This window comes from Procambarus clarkii, chromosome 14 (genome assembly GCF_040958095.1).
Source record: "Procambarus clarkii isolate CNS0578487 chromosome 14, FALCON_Pclarkii_2.0, whole genome shotgun sequence".
Classification (NCBI taxonomy): domain Eukaryota; kingdom Metazoa; phylum Arthropoda; class Malacostraca; order Decapoda; family Cambaridae; genus Procambarus; species Procambarus clarkii.
In genome coordinates this window covers 6,283,818-6,306,841 of record NC_091163.1, presented here as the reverse complement: position 1 = coordinate 6,306,841, position 23,024 = coordinate 6,283,818, and the positions used below count along the sequence as shown (strand labels likewise).

The 23,024-nt window shown below is 38.7% G+C and overlaps 2 protein-coding genes across 2 annotated transcripts; one reads left to right on the top strand and one right to left on the bottom strand.

The window, feature by feature from the left end:
- Window positions 1-914: 914 nt before the first annotated feature.
- On the bottom strand, window positions 915-11,313 carry Ppox (protoporphyrinogen oxidase). The gene is given in 5 exon segments (XM_045765305.2): window positions 915-2,751; window positions 2,753-3,421; window positions 4,806-4,920; window positions 7,665-7,850; window positions 11,174-11,313. Coding segments are annotated over 4 exon segments (1,389 nt in total). The 5' UTR covers window positions 7,838-7,850; window positions 11,174-11,313; the 3' UTR covers window positions 915-2,319.
- Window positions 11,314-11,667: 354 nt separating this feature from the next.
- On the top strand, window positions 11,668-21,381 carry LOC123772202 (F-box/WD repeat-containing protein 2). Its single transcript, XM_045765269.2, is given in 7 exon segments — window positions 11,668-11,838; window positions 12,586-12,743; window positions 13,855-14,007; window positions 16,355-16,581; window positions 17,878-18,775; window positions 20,064-20,420; window positions 20,422-21,381. Coding segments are annotated over 6 exon segments (2,028 nt in total). The 5' UTR covers window positions 11,668-11,838; window positions 12,586-12,609; the 3' UTR covers window positions 20,681-21,381.
- Window positions 21,382-23,024: the final 1,643 nt, after the last annotated feature.

Genomic DNA, 23,024 nt, shown 5'->3' with positions numbered 1-23,024 from the left:
TTGCTGTCTAATGTATGATTATCTGTGACTATAAAACAGGGTCATAAAGTCATGCAGGATGACATTTTGACATTGATGTGTCAAGCTACATAGTTCGAAACTGCCATGCATGGTTATATAAAGTCTTACCAGTCATTAGAACTCACTCCAGTTCAAGATGAAGAAGTACTTGTGTAACTGCTTGAATGAATCTGACGGCGGGTAGTAGTACATAGGTTTCCAGTACTGTATCTTATCGAGATGATTTGATTTTCTTGAGGTTATCTTGAGATGATTTCGGGGCTTTAATGTCCCTGTGGCCCGGTCCTCGACCAGGCCTCTTTTTTTTGTTACACACCCCCAGGAAGCAGCCAGTAGCAGCTGTCTAACATCCAGGTACCTATTTACTGCTAGGTAACAGGGGCATCAGAGTGAAAGAAACATTTTGCCCATTTATCTCCGCCTCCACCGGGGATCGAACCCGGAACCTCAGGACTACGAATCCGAAGCGCTGTCCACCCAGCTGTCAGGCGTCCCCAGTAGGTGGCACAAGTCTCAGGGATTTAAGATATTTGAGAGGATCTGTTACTGAGGGACCTCACAGACAGGAATATTTCAATACAGTCAACACACAAGTTTTGCTTATAATAAAAGAACTTCCCCTTTCCACAAGAGGATAGAAAATATGGATCACTGCTCTCACAAACCAATTGCACCATAATCAGCAATATCATCACTTGCCATCTTGTACTTACTATGATGGGTGGTATTTACATTAATTAAGGCTGTACAAACCAGTAAGGTTAACTGCAGCAAATCTATAAAAAAAAAATGATGTGAGATGGATGAAGAGTAGATTGAAAATAGCAAATACACATCAGAATGAAAATGAACAAAATACAGCTTTGGAGAAGAGATTTATAAACATTAGGAAACATGTTTTCATTCATAATTTATTTATTTCTCAAATAAAAGCATACAATGTCAAGTAACGCCACCACGTAAATGTCTGAATGAATATGCCTCATTATATTTCTAATCTGTATTCTCGCAAACATACCCGTACATTAACTTACGTTTACTGATGACACAACCATAGTCTTTGTTATGTAATGCTTTGTTGTTCACTTTGTGATTTTTATACTGGCATTAAATAATTCAAATAAACTCTGGCATATATGTAAATCATCATTAATAATACACATCCTCCCGCATGAGCTACAAGGAAAGACTACTAGAATACAGTTAGGAAATACATGAGTACCACCTACAAGATTCTCAGGGAAATTGACAGGAAATTGTGTTCCACGGGTGAAACACAGGTGGAAACTTAGAATCCAAATGAGTCAGAGACATTAGAAAGAATTTTTTCAGTGTCAGAATAGTTAACAAATGGAATGCATAAGTGATGTTGTGGAGGCAGACTCCATACACGACTTTTGCGAGACCAAAATTGAAATATGCAATAATTGTATAGTGCACATATTAAAAGAAATACATCAACTGGAAAAGGTGCAAAGACATGCAACAAAATGGCTTCCAAAACTAAAAGACGAGCAATGAGACGAGGTTAGAGGCATTAAATATGCCAAAGCTAGAAGATGGAAGAAAAAGAAGAGGTGATATGTTCATTACAGTACTGTACATACAAAATAGTAAGAGAATTGACAAAATTTATAGGGAAAACTTCTCGAGACCTGGAACTTCAAGAACAAGGTGCTATATTATTAAACTAACTAAACAAAGGTTTTGCAAACAGAGTGGTAGATGATTCAAACAAGTTAAGTGAGAAGGTGGTGGAGGCCAAAATCATCAGTAGTTTCAAAACGTAATATGATAAAGAGTACTGGGAAGACAGGACATCACGAGCGTAGCTCTCATCCTGTAACTACACTTAGGTAATTGTAGCTTTAATTAAATGTTGATATGATAAAGCCCAATAGGCTGATGAACCTGTACACCCGTTGATTGATGGTTGAGAGGCAGGACCAAAAAACTGAAGCTCAACCCTCACAAGCACAACCAGGTGAGTACTGTACTACTTCCTTTTCTTACATTTATGCATACTTTCGATCACACATAATTGAAGATAATTAACCTCAAGATATGATATGGAAACCATGCAGAAAAGATAAGAATCCATACCAGGAATACAGTACCTAATTATTAGAAAAGATTTTAAAATCTATCTTCAGTGTGGCAGTTGACTGGATTTGAGAGAAGCAAGCAGTACCAGGTATTGCTAGCATGCAACACTTGAGGACTAATATTTTGTAAGTGTTTAACGGTATGTATTACATTTCCAGTATCATCATTAAATTCTGAAATTAGCAAACACCTTCATAAAGCAGCCTTTTTAGCACTCATAATTGCATCATTTACACCAATACCATCATAAGAGTTTCCAGCAAGATTTAAAGGAATCTTCAGGTCATGAATGAGCTTTCGGATGTTGTGCACTGTTTCAGAATGACCAACAATGTATTGTGGTATGCAGTCCCTTAAGATGCTGACCTTATAATGCACTGGTTCCATTTTAATATTTAGTGTTGCTTTAACTTCACTGATTGCAACATCAAGCAACTCATCATAAGAAGGGCTATCACCAAAGAGAGACTCGAACCAGTATCCTCCCATCATTACTGTTAATATAGTTCGGTCACCTTGAGGGAAGGTGCATGTATCAAAAATGACGCCAAGAACTTTGTTAGCTTGTGATGAGGGCACAAGATAACCAAACGCAGGTTCATGAAGCACCTGACCCTGATATTCCTAGGTTCACAACACCTACTGTTGCATACGGAATGAATCCTAACAGAGAGCTTAGTTCTGGACTCATAGACTTCACTACAGAACTTAAGTTTCTAGATGGAAGACAAGACACAACTTTATTAACTTCTATTTCTTCTTTATCTGTCTGGATAACAAGTTTATTGCCAGATTTTTGTATTCCATTCACTGGTGTATTGTTCTTTAATTCAACACCATCCTGGGTGAGTTTCTCTTGTAAAACCTTAACAAAGGTTTCAAGCCCTCCTGATAAAGTCCAGACAGCCCACTTTTCTTTCCTAGCTTGTTTAACTAGTTCACACTTGGCTAGAAGTGGGTCAGGCTTTTCAGCATTTTTCCTATCTTTTAGCAAACCCATTAACACAGAGCCATGCCGTTGCTCAACGTCATGCATTCGTTTGGCTAGTGAGGTGACACTCAGATCACGAGCACTACCAGCAAAAACTCCCCTTGTCAATGGATCGATGGCATAATTGGCAACTTCTAAACCAAATCTACGATTCACAAAGCTGAAGAGAGATTCGTCATTGTTGATTACTTTCTTAGCAAATAGATCTTTGAGAGCACTCAAAGCCAGAGGTCTTGAGAACGGTGAACTTTTTGCAAACAGTGTTTTCAGGTTACTTGGGAGAGTATGCAGTTTGCCATCAACCTGCAAAAAACATTTTCACTAAAAACATTATTTGATGTTTTAGGTATATACAACATAATAAATGTATGCATGAGGTCTTAACAAAATTATAAAATTTTAATGCTTTCATATTAGGTACCAGTATTCCTTTGCACTCTTGGAGTTATGAAAATTGAGTATTTCCAAGTTGGTGGTGTGGTTATTATTCTTAAAGCTTGGTACAACGCATACAGTTCAACTGTGAATACTGATAATTGGTTAGTCTCTATCCTTACTTGAAGTGGTAATACTGATGAAGGGAATAATATTTGTATTTTGCTTGGCAGCTGGTTTGTTTGGAGAGTTTAAACATCCCAGAGTACTAATGTGTGGTTAAGGATTTAGAGATGTTGACTAGACGGCTTGATTTAAATGGTTTTTTGCGAGTTCTCCAAGTGTGGTGCGGAGAGTCAAAGTGCATTTCAAGGCATTTGTGGTCTTTCCATGATGGATGGGGTATGTTATGGGTATTTATGTTTTTTGCTATCTGAAAGATTTTATCAATGCTGATTTGTATCCCCCACTGTTGAGCCCACTCCCTAAGGCAAGTTTATTGCAAGTATTGTAGTCAATACTAGTCAAGTATTGACTACATTATAGATACAGTATTACATAAGGTATTGCATATTGCTAGAGAAGTATAGGGAAAGATCAGCTGCATATGCCAGAAGGTGAATAAGGTTGGCATTTGGGATGTCAGCTAAGAAAGCGTCAAAAAAGTGTTAGACATAGAAGGGAGCCCATATACATATTCTAAATTAGAGTAAAACATTTTATAGACCTTGAAAATTATAAGTTGCTTAATTCCAAAACTTTCAAGAGTATCATTTTCAAGAGACTAATGGGAGTATATTCCAGAATTATGTGCATAAATGTAGAAATATTGGTGCAGTTACTCTTATTATCAAGATGTTGCTCAAGGTTCCATGCTCCCCTCACCACTGATGTGTTGAAATTATTATAAAATCTACCACTAGTGTTTGACATGATTTAATAATAACAACAGACTCCCTTACACCATTATAACCAGATGTTGACCAGACCACACACTAGAAAGTGAAGGGACGACGACGTTTCGGTCCGTTCTGGACCATTCTCAAATCGGACCAGTCACAATCGACTTGAGAATGGTCCAGGACGGACCGAAACGTCGTCGTCCCTTCACTTTCTAGTGTGTGGTCTGGTCAACATACTTCTGCCACGTTATTGTGACTCATCGCCTGCATTATAACCAAGTGTTCAAAGTTTGAGGCTAATAAGTCTAATAAGCTCCAGATATCACAGACACCACAATTTGGGAGAAAATTTAATTATCTTAAAATTATGAGGTACTTTCTACTGGGGACACAAATAGTAATTACTATACCAGAATCATCCTGTTCTTAGTTGATGCATGGCTATAGTTGATGCTGATGATTTTATCTGTTAGCCCCAAACTTTCTGCCAAGGCAAGTGTGTTTGCTCCAGGATTTCCTGCAACTCTGGTAAAGGTATACAAAAATAGAGCATTACATTTCTAAGAATTATTTACTTCTGAGAAAGGTTAAACATTTTTTAATTCTATGGCATAATTTGTAAATTTTTATACCTTTCATAAATAAAATGTCACTTGTTATGCAATAAATCGTACATACACATGCTAGCTGTACTTCATGGGCTCTACTGCTAGCTGCACCTTACAAACTCTGCTACACTTTACTGCCACTGCCACTGACTATCAGCCCAGCCTGAGGCCAGGCTCGACTTGCGATTACTTAATTACTTAGTAATAATACAAGAACTGTGTTTTTTTGTGTGAGAGGTAATTACAGTAATCTATATTACTGTACAATGTATTACCAATTTTACATATTTTATTACTGTATCAATTAAAAAATACAGAATTACTTATGATTTATGAAGAATTGATATGTGTGAATTTGGTCATCCAATTGTGCTAGGGTGGAGGGATGGGGTGGGATGGTGCAGGTATGGGAAGGAGTAAGTGTCTTCTTGTGCCACAAATTGCAAATAGCTGTGTTGAGGGATAAAGACGTGTTTATGCCACCCACTCACTTTCAGGGACTTGCTTTGATTGCCTGCATCTAGCTGACCTACTGGGGTGGTCATTATTTATGTAGACGAGTTCTTGTGGAAGGGAGGGAGGAGTGGTGTTTGATAGTCAAGCCACAATTCTATAGCACAGCCCAAAATGTACGCTATCAAACTGAAGATTCACCAAAGTGTGATTAGCTGAACTGTGGTCAATGAATATAAGCATAAGAGTAAGATCAATGATTCTAGGATGAATCTTCTTGCTATTTTTAGTGTTCTTCACTTGGGATGGAAGTTAAAAAATTAATGTTCCAAAGTTAATTAAAAAAAAAAAACTGGGACATGACACCCGTTGCTAAATGACGAGCTTCGTTCAAGCTCTCAACATCTTCAGAGGCTGAGAGAAAGTGGATACAATTTAGCAGAAATACAGTAACAGTATATTCGGTGTTCTGTGTAGGATGAGATGCGGTGAAATGTTATCCAGTCAATGGTGGCTGGGGCAGTAGGTGTGGGGGTCAACTGACAGTTCTGTCTTGGCCTTGAGGATGGTAGGACTTACCAAAGTGTAAGCTGGTTGTTAATAGTTGGACAAGCATGTATGATATGTAGGACTTCAGCTATGTCTAACATTCTATCTTTTGTACGTACTGATTATTTGTGTTGCAGGGCTCGGTATCTCTGGTGATGGTCTGGTTGTGTATAGAAATAATCACAAGGAAGGGCATTACCATTTGCACTAGTTATCCCTACCATTGTTATCATGTTGCCCCTCTTAGCATACCGTAAAGCTTCATGAGCAATCACAGAAAATGTATATACAGTACAGTAGTCATATAACTAAATATAAAGTATACAGAATTATAGATGTGCCAAACACCAGCCTATATACTACAGACAAACAATGTCTGGGAAGCAAACTCCCATCCATCTGTCAAAAAACAAACAGTAAACAAGAGCAGCTAATAAAGCAAACCATGGGAGCCAGGCTTTATTCTAAGTTTAATTCTGAAGCAGAAATTCTGGAGCAATGTAAGAGGGGTTGCATTTGATGTATATCAACCAACCACTGTGCAACAGGGCAAAGAAAACCCTTCCAGCTAGGAAACTCTTACATTTAACAGAAAAAAATGACACTGCACCTTCAAACAAAAAGTGAAGCATAAAAGTCCCCAAATATTTATTATTATTATTATTATGATTTCAATGTTTAAATCCAAGTGTAAGGGAAGCCCAGCACTGAAGTCTAAGCCTTGGACAAACACCCGAGCCATCACCAGGGAAATGGTACAACTTGAGGTGTTGAACCACACTTAAAGCAACACAAAAAAGCCTCAGGAATGTTTCCTCAGGAGTAATTGGTCTTTGTCAAACAGCACCAAGAAATAAAAAATTAAAAGTGGCTGCAGCAATCAGCTATATAGATAGTCGGTAGGAACCAAAAGAATGGTGCATTACAATATGATAGGAATCTAACCTGTGCTGAAATAGCTTTCTCTAGAACCCAGACATATGAAAACTTAAGTTGGCAACTGTAGAATATGGAAGGTGTAGAATGACTTCAAGGGTATGGTGAGGGGTAGTGACACCTGGTAGTAGTCAGAGCAGTTTTAATCTCCAAATAGTAGTTTGAAGGTCACAATTTGTTCCATTGTTTAATTAATATTGAGCTGGTGCTCTCGATGTGGCTTGAGTTAGGCACACAGTCTCCCTTCCCTCAATGAATGACAGGACCACCTATCATGATGGGGATAAAAGTTACCAAAGGCTGGCAGGTGATCATGTCTAACGGGTGGACCATAAAGGCTTTGGTTATGGGATCATCTAAGAGCCTTTTGCTCAGCAATGTCATGTTTTCCAACTGTAACTAAATTTCATCTTTCACATTAGCAAACAAGGACCTTTGTAAAAGATGTGAAAACATAACAGATCCACATAAATCACTGAAATTTAATAACAATAACACAACACTTTTTCTACAAAGATAAAGAACAGAGGTAGAGCCACTGTTAGGTAGAACAATCACAGGAACTATGTTAATGATGTTTATGTGTAGCTTAAACAACATTGTACCAAGGAAACTTTTGTATTAATACAAGATTCATATTGTTGGCAAGTGGTAGAGGGAATAGTGATGCATCAATTGGTTATGTATCTATTAGAAGAGCCCATTATAGGTACATGGCAACACCTTATTGTGCGAGGCCCAAGCTCATACACTGCACCGTCTTGCTCCACCGAGTTGATCCATCCGCCTAATCTACTTGAGGCCTCAAACACAAGTATCTTGGATGAGGAGGCAAGAGTCTTCAAGTAGTGAGCAGCAGCAAGGCCACTTATGCCACCTCCAACTACTGCTATCATACTGAATGGTGTTCTGGAATAATAATGTTAATCAAATAAGTCATATCTATAATTACTATCTTTACTTTTCCAGGCAACAACAATACAGTATTTATAATTTAACATCGAAACTCTAGGGGTGTTCTGCACCCCTTCCAGATATTAAAACATTCTGGATTTCAAATAATTTCAATTTTTTTTTTTTGCGTAAATCATACACACAATTCTGCATACTGTACATTATTTATAAATACATTAGTGTACAATATATGCATTGTGATTTTTAATTATAAAAGTACCGTATTAAATACATGAAAAATATTGTTTTACTTACCTTTTTGTTGCACAGATGTGTTTAAGAGGTAGTACAGTTGGGTTAATTCTCAACTCACAATTGTGAATCCTGGGTTCAATGGGACAAATGGTTGGGCACGTTTCCTGTCACCTAGTCATAAACAGGTACCCCAGGAGTTAGTCAACTGTTTCAGTCAACTGTTTAACTCAAAAGTAAAATGGGTACTTGGTTGTTAAATGATTTTTCACGGGATCGTATTCCAGGGAACACAGGATTAAGGCCTTGCCCGAAAAGCTACACATACTAGTGGCTGTACAAGAATGTAAGAACGCTTGTATATATAAATAAATAAAAATAAAAAATAAATAAAGGTCAGTAGTTTGACCTGGGGAGACCTCAATATAAGCCTAATGTGCTGACCTATCAGTGACTAAAGTGGAGTGAGCTTTAGCTCTTTATACCTCACCTCTTAGCAATTCATACCTGGCAGGCTAATTACCTCTCCCAACATTATCCTTTTTATCATAATTCTTTTTAAAAATTGTGAATAGAACTGACTTCAACAACCTCTTCCTTCAATACATTCCAATTTGCCTACCACCCATACAATGATGGAGAACATCCCTACATTTCAAATCAAATCAAATGTTTATTTAGGTAAGGTACATACATACAAGAGATTTTACAAAGAGTGAGCTTTCTTTGACTAGACTACATGTCCAATTTCCATTGATGTCCCCTTATCCTACCTATTTTTAATTTAAATCGGCTTCCTTTATCCCCTTTATCTACAGTATTTATCTCTCAAGATCTTGGACACAGATATCGTATTCCCTGTTTCTTCTCTCCTTTGGTTGTGAGGCAAAGTTGTCTCAATCTGTCCTCATAGCTGAGGCTTCTCAATTCTGGTACAGGTACTAATGAAGTTGGAAACCTCTGAACATTCTCAAGTTCAGAGGTTTCCAACTAGATTATTTGAGAAAGTTCATACCTCTGAACTTTCTCAAGTTAAGAGGTATGCTGGGGCTGCATACTCAAGTAATGGTCTTACATAGGCAGTGTGTATGGACCTGCATACATCCTTGTTCAGATTCTTAAATCATTTTCTTCTTATGTTATAGCTAAATTCAGGTCTCCTATCTCCCTTACCCATTTTCATTAATTTGCACTTATTTGAACTGAATTCCCGCAGCCATTTATATGCCCACCCTGAAGTTTGTTAATTAAGGTCTCCTTGCAGCACCCTACAGTCCTCTTTAGTTCTTACTCTCCTCAATAACTTTGTATCGTCTGCAAACATCAACATACATGAGGTCATTCCCACTATGAGGGAGTGAGGATGCCCAACCACTTGGGCTGGACGGTAGAGTAATGGTCTCGCTTCATGCGGATTGGAGTTCAATCCCCGACCATCCCATTGGTTGGGCACCATTCCATACCCCGTCCCATCCTAAATCCTTATCCTGATCCCTTCCCAGGGTTATATAGTCGTAATGGCTTGGCGCTTTTCCCTCATAATTCCTTCCTTCCTTCCCACTGTGAGGTCATTTACATAAATTAAAAACAGCAATGGTCCTAGGACAGAGCTCTGTGGAGCACCACTTTTCACTCCTCTTCAGCCTGACATATCCTCTCAGACTCTGACCCTTTGTTTCCTGTCAGTCAAGTATTTCCATACCCAGTCCAGTGCCTTTCCTATAATCCCAGCTGGTCTCTCTATCAAGTATGAATTACTCTTTTGTGACGAAATGCATCAAAAACTACTTTGCAGTCTACCTATCCTTCCTTCTCTTGTCTTATTTTGGTGACAAATAAAATTCAATCAAGTTTATTAAGCATGATTTCCCCTCTCTTAAAGCTGTGTTGTGCCTCTGTTATCAAACTTACTCACACCAAATATTCTGCAATCCTTCTTCTGATGACTTTTTATAGAATCTTGCTTTAAATGCATGTTAACAATACTGTACTCGCCTACTGTTTAATGCTTCATATGTCTCCTTTCTTGAATATTGGAACTACATTTGCCTTCTTCCAGATTTACAGTAGCTCTTCCATCTCTAATGTAATGTTGAATAAAAGGAAATGAGTGAAACATTAAACAAACAGATCCAGTGTGTTTGTGCACACTGGTTTTCAGAGAACCAGACAATAATACAGTACTTCTGGAGAATAACAGAGAACATAAAGGTGCCTAGAAACAGAGTGAAAAGCTGGTCAAATAGCTAAGTACTGTAGGAATAAAGCAGTTGGTTCAAATGATGTTTAACCTTGAGTTCTAAGAGAATGCACACCAGAGCTCAAGATTCCACTTTAATTAATTTTTCAATCTCTATATACAGAAGTCCTAGCAGATATACAATATGGAAAAAGGCTAACATAGTTTGAATTTACAAAAAATGGTAGCAGGGCAGACCTTAATTATAGACCTGTATCATTGACATGTGTTGTACAGTAGTCAAAATATTGGAATAAATAATTAAAACTAAATGGATAGAACACTTGGAGAAAAATTATATAATAACAAACAGTATGGTTTTCGATCAGGAGGATCCTGTGTAACAAATCTACTTAGTTTCTATGAGTGAGCCACAGAGATTCTACATGTAAGAGATGGCTGGGTTGCCTGCATTTATCTGGACCTAAAAAAAGGCTTTCAACAAAGTCCCACATAAGAAGTTGATCTGGAAGCTGGAACATGGAGTGACAGGCAGGCTTCTAACATGGAAGACAAATTTTCTAACAGAAAAATGAGAACAGTAATGAGGCAACATATCAGACTAGAGAAATATCAGGAGTGGAGTACCACAGGGTTCAGTTCTTGCACCGGTAATGTTCACTGTCTACATAACCTATGAGAAGGAACAGAGAATTATATGAACATGTTTGTTGCTGATAAGATACTAGAGTAGATAAGAATGCAGAATGTTCCTTTACCTGATATCTTATATATAAAACAAATGAAACATGGAATGGAGTCGTCGTGGTCGTGGGCGGTAAATGACCAACACTGAAAGAGGAGACCTGCCATTACACGTAAATACAAGTACAGGAGGAAGACTCACCTGCAGGACCCTCACCACCACCTGGGTGCTGATGACTGAGGGACGACGAGGGACGAGGAGGGACCGGCTGCCACCAGGGCCCAGGGGACGAGTGGCCCCTCTCCACCCTGGGGCCCGCCACCATAACAACAATAACAAACCTGTAGCACTTCCTAAATATTCCCAGGTCACCAATAAACAAGGGCCCACGTTTGAACAACGCATGCAGTTGAAATTACCATTGACTGCTAATTACCAAAAACCGGGAAAATTACACCAAGAAGAAGAGAAGCAGCCATCAAGACCACACTAAGATAGCTGCTGCCCTGCGTCTCAAGGGAGATGTTCTGAAGCTGTGGCTGGTGACTACCACGAGCCAGGCTCCAAGGTGGTGAAGTGCCCCTCACCACACCACTCTTACCCCACCAAAAACACCTTCACGAACTGCACCTACTATAAAGGTGGTATAATAGCCCGTGCTACATGGACACTTCGTCCTGAGTAGCTAAATCTGAAACAACAACAACAACAAGAGAGCTCAGGCTTGCTGGGTGGCTCTACTTTCTGCTTTCGTGGAGGTTCCTGCTGTAGAGGTTCCTGCTGTGGTGGTTCCTGCTGTGGTGGTTCCTGCTGTGGTGGTGTCTCCGGGAGGACCATGACCATTCACCTTGCCATTTTGATATTCGGCAAGTATAGACTTGACCCTCATGCCGTCAGGTTCACTATTGTATTTGGATAGGGGGTATGGAGGGACTTGGACTTGTAAAGGGGTATGGAGGGACTTGTAGAGCACCAGTGCACTCACAGCCCATACACTAACTGCATGAATCAAAAAATTATCGTGAGATTTGTAATTTGTGTTATTGTGCTGCTTTCATAGTGGATCATGAAATAACTGGGTTAAGTAATTGAATTAGTTTATTGTAACCTCCATAGAAGCCTACACACACATGCAGTCTGTGGCAGAAGAGAGGCAGAATAACATAATATCTTCAGAAATTAAGCCAAGGCCCTTGGCAGGTGAATTACCTAAGCATAATATAGTTGTGCTGAACTATAAAGTTGGTTCCCTGTGTGATACAGAATGTGAAATAACACAAATGAAAGGTATAAGAAGGCAATGACAAATCATCATAATAATGAACCCTGCAACAAGAACAAATTATAATAATCTAATATCCAGCCACTTTGACTGGACGGTAGAGCGACAGTCTTGCTTCATGCAGATCGGCGTTCAATTCCCGACCGTCAAAGTGGTTGGGCACCATTCCTTCCCCCCATCCCATCTCCATATCCTTATCCTGACCCATTCCCAGTGCTATAAAATCATAATGGCTTCATAATGAAAAAATTACAATAATCTAATGAATAAGATATATTTCTAAATAGCACATATAATGAACTGTGTATCTTAATTAGTAATAACATTCTAGGTCAAATAAGACTGGTGCACTAAGATGGATGAAGTGTTGAAGAGTGTGAAAGAACTGGAGCTGCATGATCAACAGAATCTCTTGATCGCTCTGGTGACGGGACAGCCGCCGGAAGTACAGCAAGCTCTCCTTCTTCCCACCATTACAGCCGCTTCCAGGTTAATCCTTAATACATGTGGACTATTTGCTTCCTCTTAAGTTTCTTTCACTGCATATTGCCTTTACTAGCATACTGCACTGTGAACTCATTTAGTGATTTCTTTGAAAAACACAAACATTTCTGGGCAACCCCCTAAGTAGCTCATGTTCTAGCTGTTACTCTTGGTATATGTGTGTATATATACATACATATATATACATGCATAAATATACATGCTATGTTTCTGTAAAACTCTCATTGCTGAACAAGAACAAGAAGCCTTGCAGTTTCCCCTGCACCCCTTTACAAATCAGGGAGCTATGGCGATCAGCAATCAATCAAACACCTGCCTAAATTGCCCTAAAAGTGCCAAAGTACAAAAATAAAGCTCTTATTTCATGTTCCAGCAACTCATTGTCGTGATCCAGAGAGGAAATGCTTGCTGTTTGTTGAGCATGCGCCCCACCTCAGAAGAGCTGGATGAGGTATTCGAAGAGTTATTCATACATACATACATACAATGGGGCCTCGACTTACGATGCTAATCCGTTCCCAGAGACGGATCGTAAGTCGAAGCAATTTTTCCCATAAGAAATAAAGGGAATTGAATTAATCCGTTCCCCACCCTCCAAAATATTAACATACAAATACATTTTATACTGAATACAATACATCTGAGGCACCAATTGTGTATAACAAGGACAAAGGGAACCCCAAGGTGAACAAAAGGTTGTCAGCTAACCAAACGGAAACTGGTACCTCATTCTAGAACCAGGAAGCAGCAGAGGATCCATACTCGAAAGAATTGTTATGCATCTCTGAAGAGTAGTCATGTTCTCAAAGAGAATATGCTAAGTGTAACACATACACAAGGGCTTGTCACTTGTGGGTACCATACAGGGAAGGAATAATCTATGCCATTCCTTTATCATTCTTGTCATAAAATGTGATTTTATGATCTGTACCATTCTTTCTCTCTGTAGTTGGCAAGGTTTTTATGCTTTGGGAATATTCCTAACATGCAGTGGCAGAATGTTGCCATACTTAATTTAACACATGTATACTGCATCTCTATCATTTTGATATTTAATTTCTATCAAGATTAATGGTATTTTTAATTTCATCTTCAGTTATGTAAAATGGCGTTTGGTGACTTCAATCTCTAGCCAAGACACCCCAGACTTGTTGAGGCTGCTGCCCCCAGAGTTACAGATTGTTGTACTCCAGTTTGTAGATGGCCCCAGTCTCTTAAATGCTGCTCAGGTGTCAAGAGAGTGGAATAGGTAAGTTTGTGGTTTGTAGTACTGTATGATAGTAAATTATGATGAAAAACTGCTATTGCCATAATAGTTAGGTCAGAACTAGGAGACTGTTTTTCAGTTTGTGTATGGGATATGGTAAATAGAAAAGTTAATGAGTAATTTAATTAAATGTTTCCTCTATGCAATATCTCATTCAAACATTTTGGTGGGTCCCTGAGACCCACCAAAATGGGGGGGTGGGTCTACTAGGTCACTACTATGACCCACCATAGTAGTAGTGGGTCACTACTATGATCACACTACTAGGTCACATCAAACCTAGTGATGAACTAGGTCATCGAACTACTAGGTCACATCAGCTGTAGAGTTCTTAGGCCTACTGGGGACTAGAGCCAAAACCTGACCCCTCCCCCCCCCTCAAAGAGGCACAGGGAGCAGGTGACACTCTGCCACCTCATCAGGGAAGGCATCCAGAAAGTCAGCAAATTAAAATAGGCCACTGCTAGGTTCAAAAAGATATGGAAGTTCGCAATCCTAATGAACTTCACCAACTTTGTAAACAAATGATCGCCTCCCCCATTCTTTTGGGGAAGGAGAAGGGGCTCGCACCATCCAAGGGCCCAAACCCTCAGTTTTTATGCTGAGGTGTTCACATCCAGTCAAATGTTGTAGGGTTCCATGCTTGCCTTTTCTGTGCAGCCTTCACTACTTTTCAGCTGGATGCTTTAGGACTATGCCTTTTGTGGCATTCTGTGTACACTGTGGTGTAGCACTGAGCCTGCTGTATAGTGTGCTTGGAGCTGCATGTGTTCAGGTCTTCCTTCCTTGAGTGCTCCCTAGTGTTGCCCTTATACTTTCAGAGTTATCTTCTCTGGTGTGTTTGGAAGTTTGCTCCATTAGAGGTCTGTCTTGCATGAGGTGGCCCTCTCCTTGGCTAAGTCAGGGGCCTTGGGGCCCCCTCTGTCTTTGTCTGGGTTGGGAAGGGGAATTATCAGGGGAGAACACCAAGCCATTACAACTATATAGCACTGGGAAGGGGTCAGGATAAGGATTTGGGATGGAACGGGGGGAAAGAATAGTGCCCAACCACTTGGACAGTTGGGGATTGAACGCCGACCTGCATGAAGTGAGAATAGTTGCTCTACCTTCCAGTCCAAGTGGTTGGGCTGTCTGGGTTGGGAGTGACATTGGCTGGTGGAGTGCACTTGTGGCTCGTATACTTAATTTTTACAGTGAGCCAAGGTTGGCTTTCACAGCTTCCGGCCAACCTGATGTACAGGTTACCTTACCCTGTGATGGTTTCGAGGCTTAGCGTCCCCGCCGCCTGGTCATCGCTCAGGCCTCTACAGGTTGTATTAATATACAACCTGTAGTAATGATGTGCAAAAATACACAGCTCTTGTGGTTTGTTTTGCTAATATGTTCATGGCTAATATTCAGGTTTGAAATTTATGGAAGTCAACCAGGGTGTTGGCCACTGTTTGAGTACTTATTAGATGTCGTGCATCTGCACCACATTGTCACCTAATCAAACACTACACTTGGCAGGGGGACACTGTACTGATATCTCTTTTTCTCGAGCCTCGATTTTGTGCCTACTCCATGGGCAAGCCCTTTTTTGTCTGTTCTCATAATGATGTGTTCCTTTTCAGCAAAGTCATTCTACCTCTCTGAAGTATTGCAGTTAGCAAGTTCCAGTGAGCCATTTTCCCAATGAATCAAGATGTTTCATTACAGTTTTTCATTACAATTTTAAATTATTTGAGAATAACTAACTAATAATAGCATGTATACAATTACCACTGTAGATATTAATCCGCTAAATTGACTGTGACGGCAGTGATTTAGTATTTATTATAAGGAACACTTAGGAAGATAGAGTTAGAGCTGCTTTGTCAACCAACTACTGTACTGAAATGTCTTTCCATTCAATTTTTTGGGGTTGATGGCCATATATGTGAAGGTAGGGTTAGATTCAGTTAGCGAAAAGTGAATTGGATTTGATTAGGCTTGGCATAGCGTGAGCATTTATTGTCGACCTCTGTTTTGCCACCATTTTCTTAATGTACTATGTAAGTAGCACACCTGGTTGGCTGATCAATCAAACAAATGAACACTTCAATGTAGTAATTGTGTAATTGACCAAATAGTACTGTACTTGTACATGTTTGTTTACACAGCTGGCATGATAAAGTGCCACAGTCCGATTGCTACATTCATGGCCTCCATGTGTTAGTGTTAAATGGTGTTAATAATAATATTTTAGTTTTTCGTGTCAATGTCACACACATAACATAGTTAATAATCACGTAGATACAACAGATCATATAAATATACCAATGACACTTCTGGAAAATGTTTATTTCAGCATTATCAAGACTCACAACAACTTATGGGTCAAGAAGTGCAAGGAATTGGGAGTAAATATTGATAAAGTCAGTTGCGATGCTAACTGGCACGAGGTCTATGTGTTGTCTCTACGGCAGCAATTATCACTTAAGAATGGAACTGCCTTCAGTGAGCGTTTCATGCAACTTCAAAACTCCAAGAAGGCAGTTAAGGCTGTGGATTATCAGAATGGCTTTCTCTGCACAGGTATTTGTACAGTACACTTTTAGCTTTCTTAATCTCTCTCATAAGAGGATTATAATTCCATGGATTAACTTTGTCATCTTTTGTACATGTTTAAGTGAATTTTGTCCATTTTATATTATGATGTAAATTTATACTAAGGCAAGGGAAAGCAAAAGAATAACAGTAGATGTACAGTATTATGACTACCGCTTCTAAATATGAATCCCAGTAGTTTATTTGCCATGTTTCGAACATTTATATATATATACAGTATATTGATTTTTCGGCTTAAGATCCTTAGTAATCATGACCCAGATCTTTTTGACATTTAGATTTGGCAGTTTCAAAATTGTGCAGTTGATATCTGGTTTTGTAACATTCTTATCATTATCTAAGCTAAGGATCCTTTATTTGTCATCATCAAACTGTATCTGACAATCTTTTTGTTCACCTTAAGTGTAGCTGTGTACAGTAATTGATTTTCTGGATAAACATTTCTATTCTTAAATACATTTGCCTTGTAATATTTATCTAGTAGGAAATTTACAACAATTGCTATTGACAGGTACTGTATTTATTTTTAATGATCCTTTTAAGAAAAATGCCACATATGATCAGGATTCCTCCCTTCCCTCTTGACTAACTAGGTTATTTCTGTTCAACTATAATAGTGCCTCACTCCTAAATTTTTCCATAAATATATTTTCCACTACGTAATACAATTAACAGGTTTGCTCTTGCTACCAGCCAAAATACTGTATTTCCATTTTGTTAATGTTATCCCCATTTCTCCACTCCTAGATACAAAACCTTAACCTATTTTTAATATATTTAGCACAGAAATCAATGTCTATTTACCTAACTTATGAATCCCCAACTATCTTCTTAGTCGTCCTAATATCCTAATGCTTGTTAACTTTCAAAGTAGAAAATTTCTTAAAGCTATTTGGCTATTTATTCCTTATCTTCCTCTAGTGGCAATACACATTTCCTTGCCTGCTTTACTTTGCGTAGTCTGTCCAACTCTACTCTCAGGGTAAAGACTTGGCTCCACAATTTCACACAGTTCACTTACCTCCATCGTGACTCACACTAGCAATAATCCATGCAGCACTAAGATGTTTGGCCAGTGACTTAACACCGGGTATGCAAGTGAGCACTAACTATGCACATCTGCTTGAGACAATTCTCCTTGCTCATAAAAACTGATTTTTACTCTGAGCAAGTTAAATTTGAACTTTCTTTGAAGTTTCCACTTTTACAATTTTAAACTAAATTCAAATAAAATAAATTAATTAAATTCTGTTTGCTTTTCAGTGTCGGAGGAGGACTATGTAAATATCTGGCAACTGGAACTCAACATCCCAGTTCTGACGTTCCCAGTTGAGCGTGCTGTTTCTTGCATCAAGTTCAGACCAAATTCTCTGCTCATCTGTGGCCATTTTGTTGGCATCTTAACAGCTTGGGATGTGAGCATGATGAAAAGACTGTCATGTATCGTTTATAATGAAATGGGTGACAATGTCGATGATCATTCTCTCCTACGGTCCAAGTTCAAGATGCACGCTGGTCCCGTGTTCAGTAGTGACTTTTCTGAAGACTTAGATTTATTAGTCAGTGGTGGAGCAGACGAGTGCATCAAACTGTGGTGTTTGTCAACTGGTCTACTCGTGAAGTCTTTACCAAATCAAGATAATTGGATTTTGCGGGTTATATTGTTGCCAGATTTGTGTCACAATTCCCATCATAATATTATATATATGACAAGAGATAATGTCAATAAAATAAGCTGGCCCACAAATAACAGTGAACAAAACTCCGTAGAAAATGTGTCATATGATAATAGCGATTCAAGCTCCATCTATGTAACTGATAAACTTGGTAACATAAATGACATTTCTTGTCCTTTGCAAATATGCCTTAATGAAGGGAACAATAATTTCTTTACACCCGGTCTTCAGTACAGTAGCAAGTTTGTGGGACTAATCAAACAAGACATTGACGAGAAACATGCAAATTTATGTGTATACGACATAGAAACATTTAAAATTTCCTATAACATAATATTGAAATTCAAAGTGAAAAAACTTCTTGCTCTTGGAAACAGGTATGCCCTGCTCTTGACAGTTGGCAATGTTCTCTACTCATCGACGCTCGTCGTTGTGGATGTTGTGACGGGGGAAACTGCTGGTACCCATGCTGTTCCTCATTCCAAGTAAGTTATAGAATATCTGAATCAACCAACTGAGAACAATGTTAGTTATTGTCTTAAGTTATTGTATATATATATATCTTTTTTTTACGTTTTAAAGGAAGTACATGATTGTCATTTTATATTTCAAATCAAACATAATAAAAACATAATTCAAATGGTTTTCATTTGAATTAAAAAAATTCAGTAATATTCGTAGTTCAAAAAACATAAAATTTATGAAGCAACTACTATACAACAGCCTCTTTCATCTAGACTACATTCTTGCAAAGTTATCTAGTACAGTACTATATAATAATTCAATTCAGTAAACAACTGTCTTTCTATAGTGGAGGCAAAGCTAATTCAGACAATCTATCTTCACCCATTGTAGAATGAAGGTATGACTTTATGTGCTTAAGCCAGCTGAAGGATAGCTCTGCAACTGCCCTAGTTATTGGTATGGTCAGAAAAATGTAGTACATTGTGGACAAGTTAGGATAAATAGAACACATGTCATTGGCAATCATAAATTTAAGTACATTTTTTATGGTCACTTTCTTGTTACTTAAATTTTCTCACATTGCTAGTGTTTATTATATCTCTATACACGTCTTTGAATGAAAGAAACTCCTGTACGATTTCAGTTTTATCACACAAGTGAATTAAAGTTAAAAAAAAAAGGTTGGAAAGGTGCCACTTTGTATAATGTGCTCAGGGTAACCGACTGCTTCTCTTGCTTTCCCTCCTGGCTACACCACTGTATAGGATCCCGCAGAGGGTGGTGGTGGGCAGTGATGCTAGCCTTACAAAAGTGTGCAAAAGAAACATAATACTAGACATACATACTCTCTCATACACAACTTGATATACCATACATTACTTGCAAACACTAGCAAATGAAACATGAAAGTTAACATTGACAAATATAAAACAAACTGACATTTAAATAAAACATTTAGATTCATGAAAACAAAAGCTAGACATTACATACCAGTCATTACATTATGATATCCCATTAGTGACTGCTCCATATGGACAAGTTCCATCTTGGTTATGTTTACATTTTTTTTCAAACAAAAAATATTCCCCATATTTTGTAGTTTCCAATTTAGTCTTATCATTGGGAATTCTACCAAAACCTTATTTTAAAGCTAATTTGATCTTATGTGCCTATTTTGATAAAATATACATGATGTTTTATGTATAAATTAAAAGTTTAGTTCTCAAAAATACATAAATATGCCAAACAACAAAGCAACTCAGTGTAATAAAATACACTTACAGAATATGGATTGTATATATTTGACAGAATGACAACACCAGATGGAGCCCAGCTTGTGGTGGGTGACATAGATTGGCTGGACGGACTTGGAGGACACTTGCTGGACCGATTACTGCTACCAATATGCGCTGAACTAAATACTGTAAAAGACAATGACAGTAAAATTACTGGAAGTTGTCTTTTTGTAGCTACAGATGCACAAAATCTCAACACACCAAGCAGCATAGCATATGGTGATGGCTTTTATAGACCACATGATCAAGATGGGAGTCGTGAGTTAGATATACAAAAAAACTTGGGTTGTCATCCAGCTGAAGAATACAAGTGTTGGGATCCTGAAGAAGAGTCCTCACCTCTTGGTGCTGCTGGAGGGGATTGGTGTGTAGGCTAATTCTGAGACAAGCCCTCAATACTCCAACAACAACAGGCCTGTTGCTTCCTCCTCTGAGTGTGTGCCCCTCCAGGTCACGAGTACTCAGTGCCACAGAAGTAACGTAAAATGTGCGAAAGAAAGACACACGTCAATAAGACTAGAGAGGCCTAGTCATTTGGTGCTGGCTGCAGGAGTGCAGAGTGAACCTGGCAGATTGTTTACCCTTTGGTGGTCTCATTCTGAACTGTCATCAAAATGTAAAAAGGAATAATAAACTATGTATAGGGATAAGTGCATTAAAGTTTGCATTCTTGTGAATTTCAATTTGTATTTATTTCTGTATCAGTTACGTTCTGCTTCTAGCTAATGTGAGGTTCAACAGGAGCAACCTTATGCTGAAATGAGGAGTTAAGTAAACTTTCTTTTTTTAGTGAAAGTCAGATCAGTATATTTAACTTCTCAAGTTTAGCAAGATAAAATCAGCTTCAAATTATTGAGTGCTTCATATCTACATCACCATTCTTCCCCATGTAATTCTACACTGCATACATTGTCTGCATAAACCTTGTGGCACTCCACTGACATGGTGCTAGAACAGTCTCCACATTTGCTCCCCATATTGTATTTTGAACATTTTAAGTGTTTACAATTTTTTTGCCAAATTTAATAGTTGGGGCAAACAAAATTATTGTAGTAGATATCCTATAAATGCATGGGGAAAATGCAAATAAAAATAGATGTTCTTTTATGCTAATTTATGAGTGTATGTTCTTCATATGTGAACAATTTCCTTAATAGTAATGTAATTTTTTTTGTTAGCAAAATATAATAATGTATAGCACAAAATGTATTTATACAGAAATATATTATTCTTTAGCACATAATTTCCTATAATACTATACAATACTAAAAATGTATCACAGATATGGTACAACATTCGAGAATGTGGCAATAAATTATTTACTGTATTCATCCTTGTGGTGTTCAACCCTCACCATGCTATCACCGATTTAAAATATAACAAATTCTACATTTTCTGACTACGTATAATAACTAATGAAACCTAGATCATAGTTGTCATGTTTTAAACCTTGTTCATAATAACACTTTCCATCATATACGATACCACCTTTGTTAAGCATCAACAATATTAATGTTTGCAGAAAGGTCAGGTGTTAAGGGTTTAAATTCCAGTGAGGCTGCTGAGGCCATAAGTTGACAACAAACTCCACACAGTAGTTAGGACATAACCACCCCCTCTCCTCTAGTTACAGCTGGCCACCACCAATTTGAAGGATGTACTCTCACAAGTCAAGCCTGGCCTCGGGCCGGGCTTGGGGAGTAGAACAACTCCCAGAACCCCATCAACCAGGTATCAACATCAGTTTTGCTACATTATGATGGTCATTTGTACTGTCTCTGTTATGCTGCCTGTTTAGTGCGTAATACAACCCTCTGCCCCAAGGCTTGCAATGTTTGGGTTTGCTGGGTCTCTATTTTAGGTAGAGCCTCCATCATTTGTTTTCCTTATTTTATTTTTATAGTGACAAGGGGGCCAGATTCACGACAGCACTTACGTAAGCACTTACGAACGTATACATCTTTCCTCAATCTTTGACGGCTTTGGTTACATTTATTAAACAGTTTACAAGCATGAAAACTTCCCATTCAACTGTTGTTATTGTTATAAACAGCTTCCCGGTGCTTCGGAGCTCATTAACTGTTTAATAATTGGAAACAAAGCCGGCAAAGATTGAGAAAAGATGTACAGGTTCGTAAGGGCTTGCATAAGTGCTTTCGTGAATCTGGCCCAAGGTTTCACAGGTGGCAGCTACTTCTGGTTTGTTTACCAGCTTTGGTGCTTTTGTGTCTTGGTGCCAATGATTGTCTCAGAATTGGCCCTTTTTAGATTTTTGGGATTTGGCCCTTGAGTGGCTGGTAACTTCTACTAGTTCTATGATTCACCTCTTCTCCTTCCACTGACCATCTGTTTTGGCCACATTAGCTGTTCATGGTTGCTTTCCTGATACTACTAGCCTGTAACCAAGGTGACATATTCACTATTTTATCCAAGACAGTATCTGTTTACTGGAGGCCTGAGGAAGTGGATGCGAGCCCTGTGTATCCACAGATGTTTCAGATATTGTGAAGTATCTCAGGACAACTCTGTGCAATGCTTACCACCGGTCAAACATATTTGTTTGTAATGTGCACCACCAGTCAAATATCTCTGACTGCAATGTGCAGTTGAAGAGCTAGGGACCAGTTTCTTAGAAGTCAGTTCCTGGTCCTGCAGTGCAGGTTTGTTTCTGGATACTTTTTCTGGGCTTGCAGTGGTGGTGCCATTGCCCAGCTCCTTGCTGGGAGCTGGGTATCCCAGTTATTCTGTTCCTCTGGTCAGCCCTACAGTGTGTTTTGCTATTTCCAGTTTGGTTGTTTTCCTTCAAAGTCTGACCTTTCACACGACTGTCTCATGTCTGCTTAGCGTACTACTTGTTGGTGATTCCGAAGATCAACGTCCCCCCCTGGCCCGGTCTCTGACCAGGCCTCCTGGTTGCTGGTCTGATCAACCAGGCTGTTCGATGTGGTTTTTTGGTGCTCAGTGCCTTCCTCCT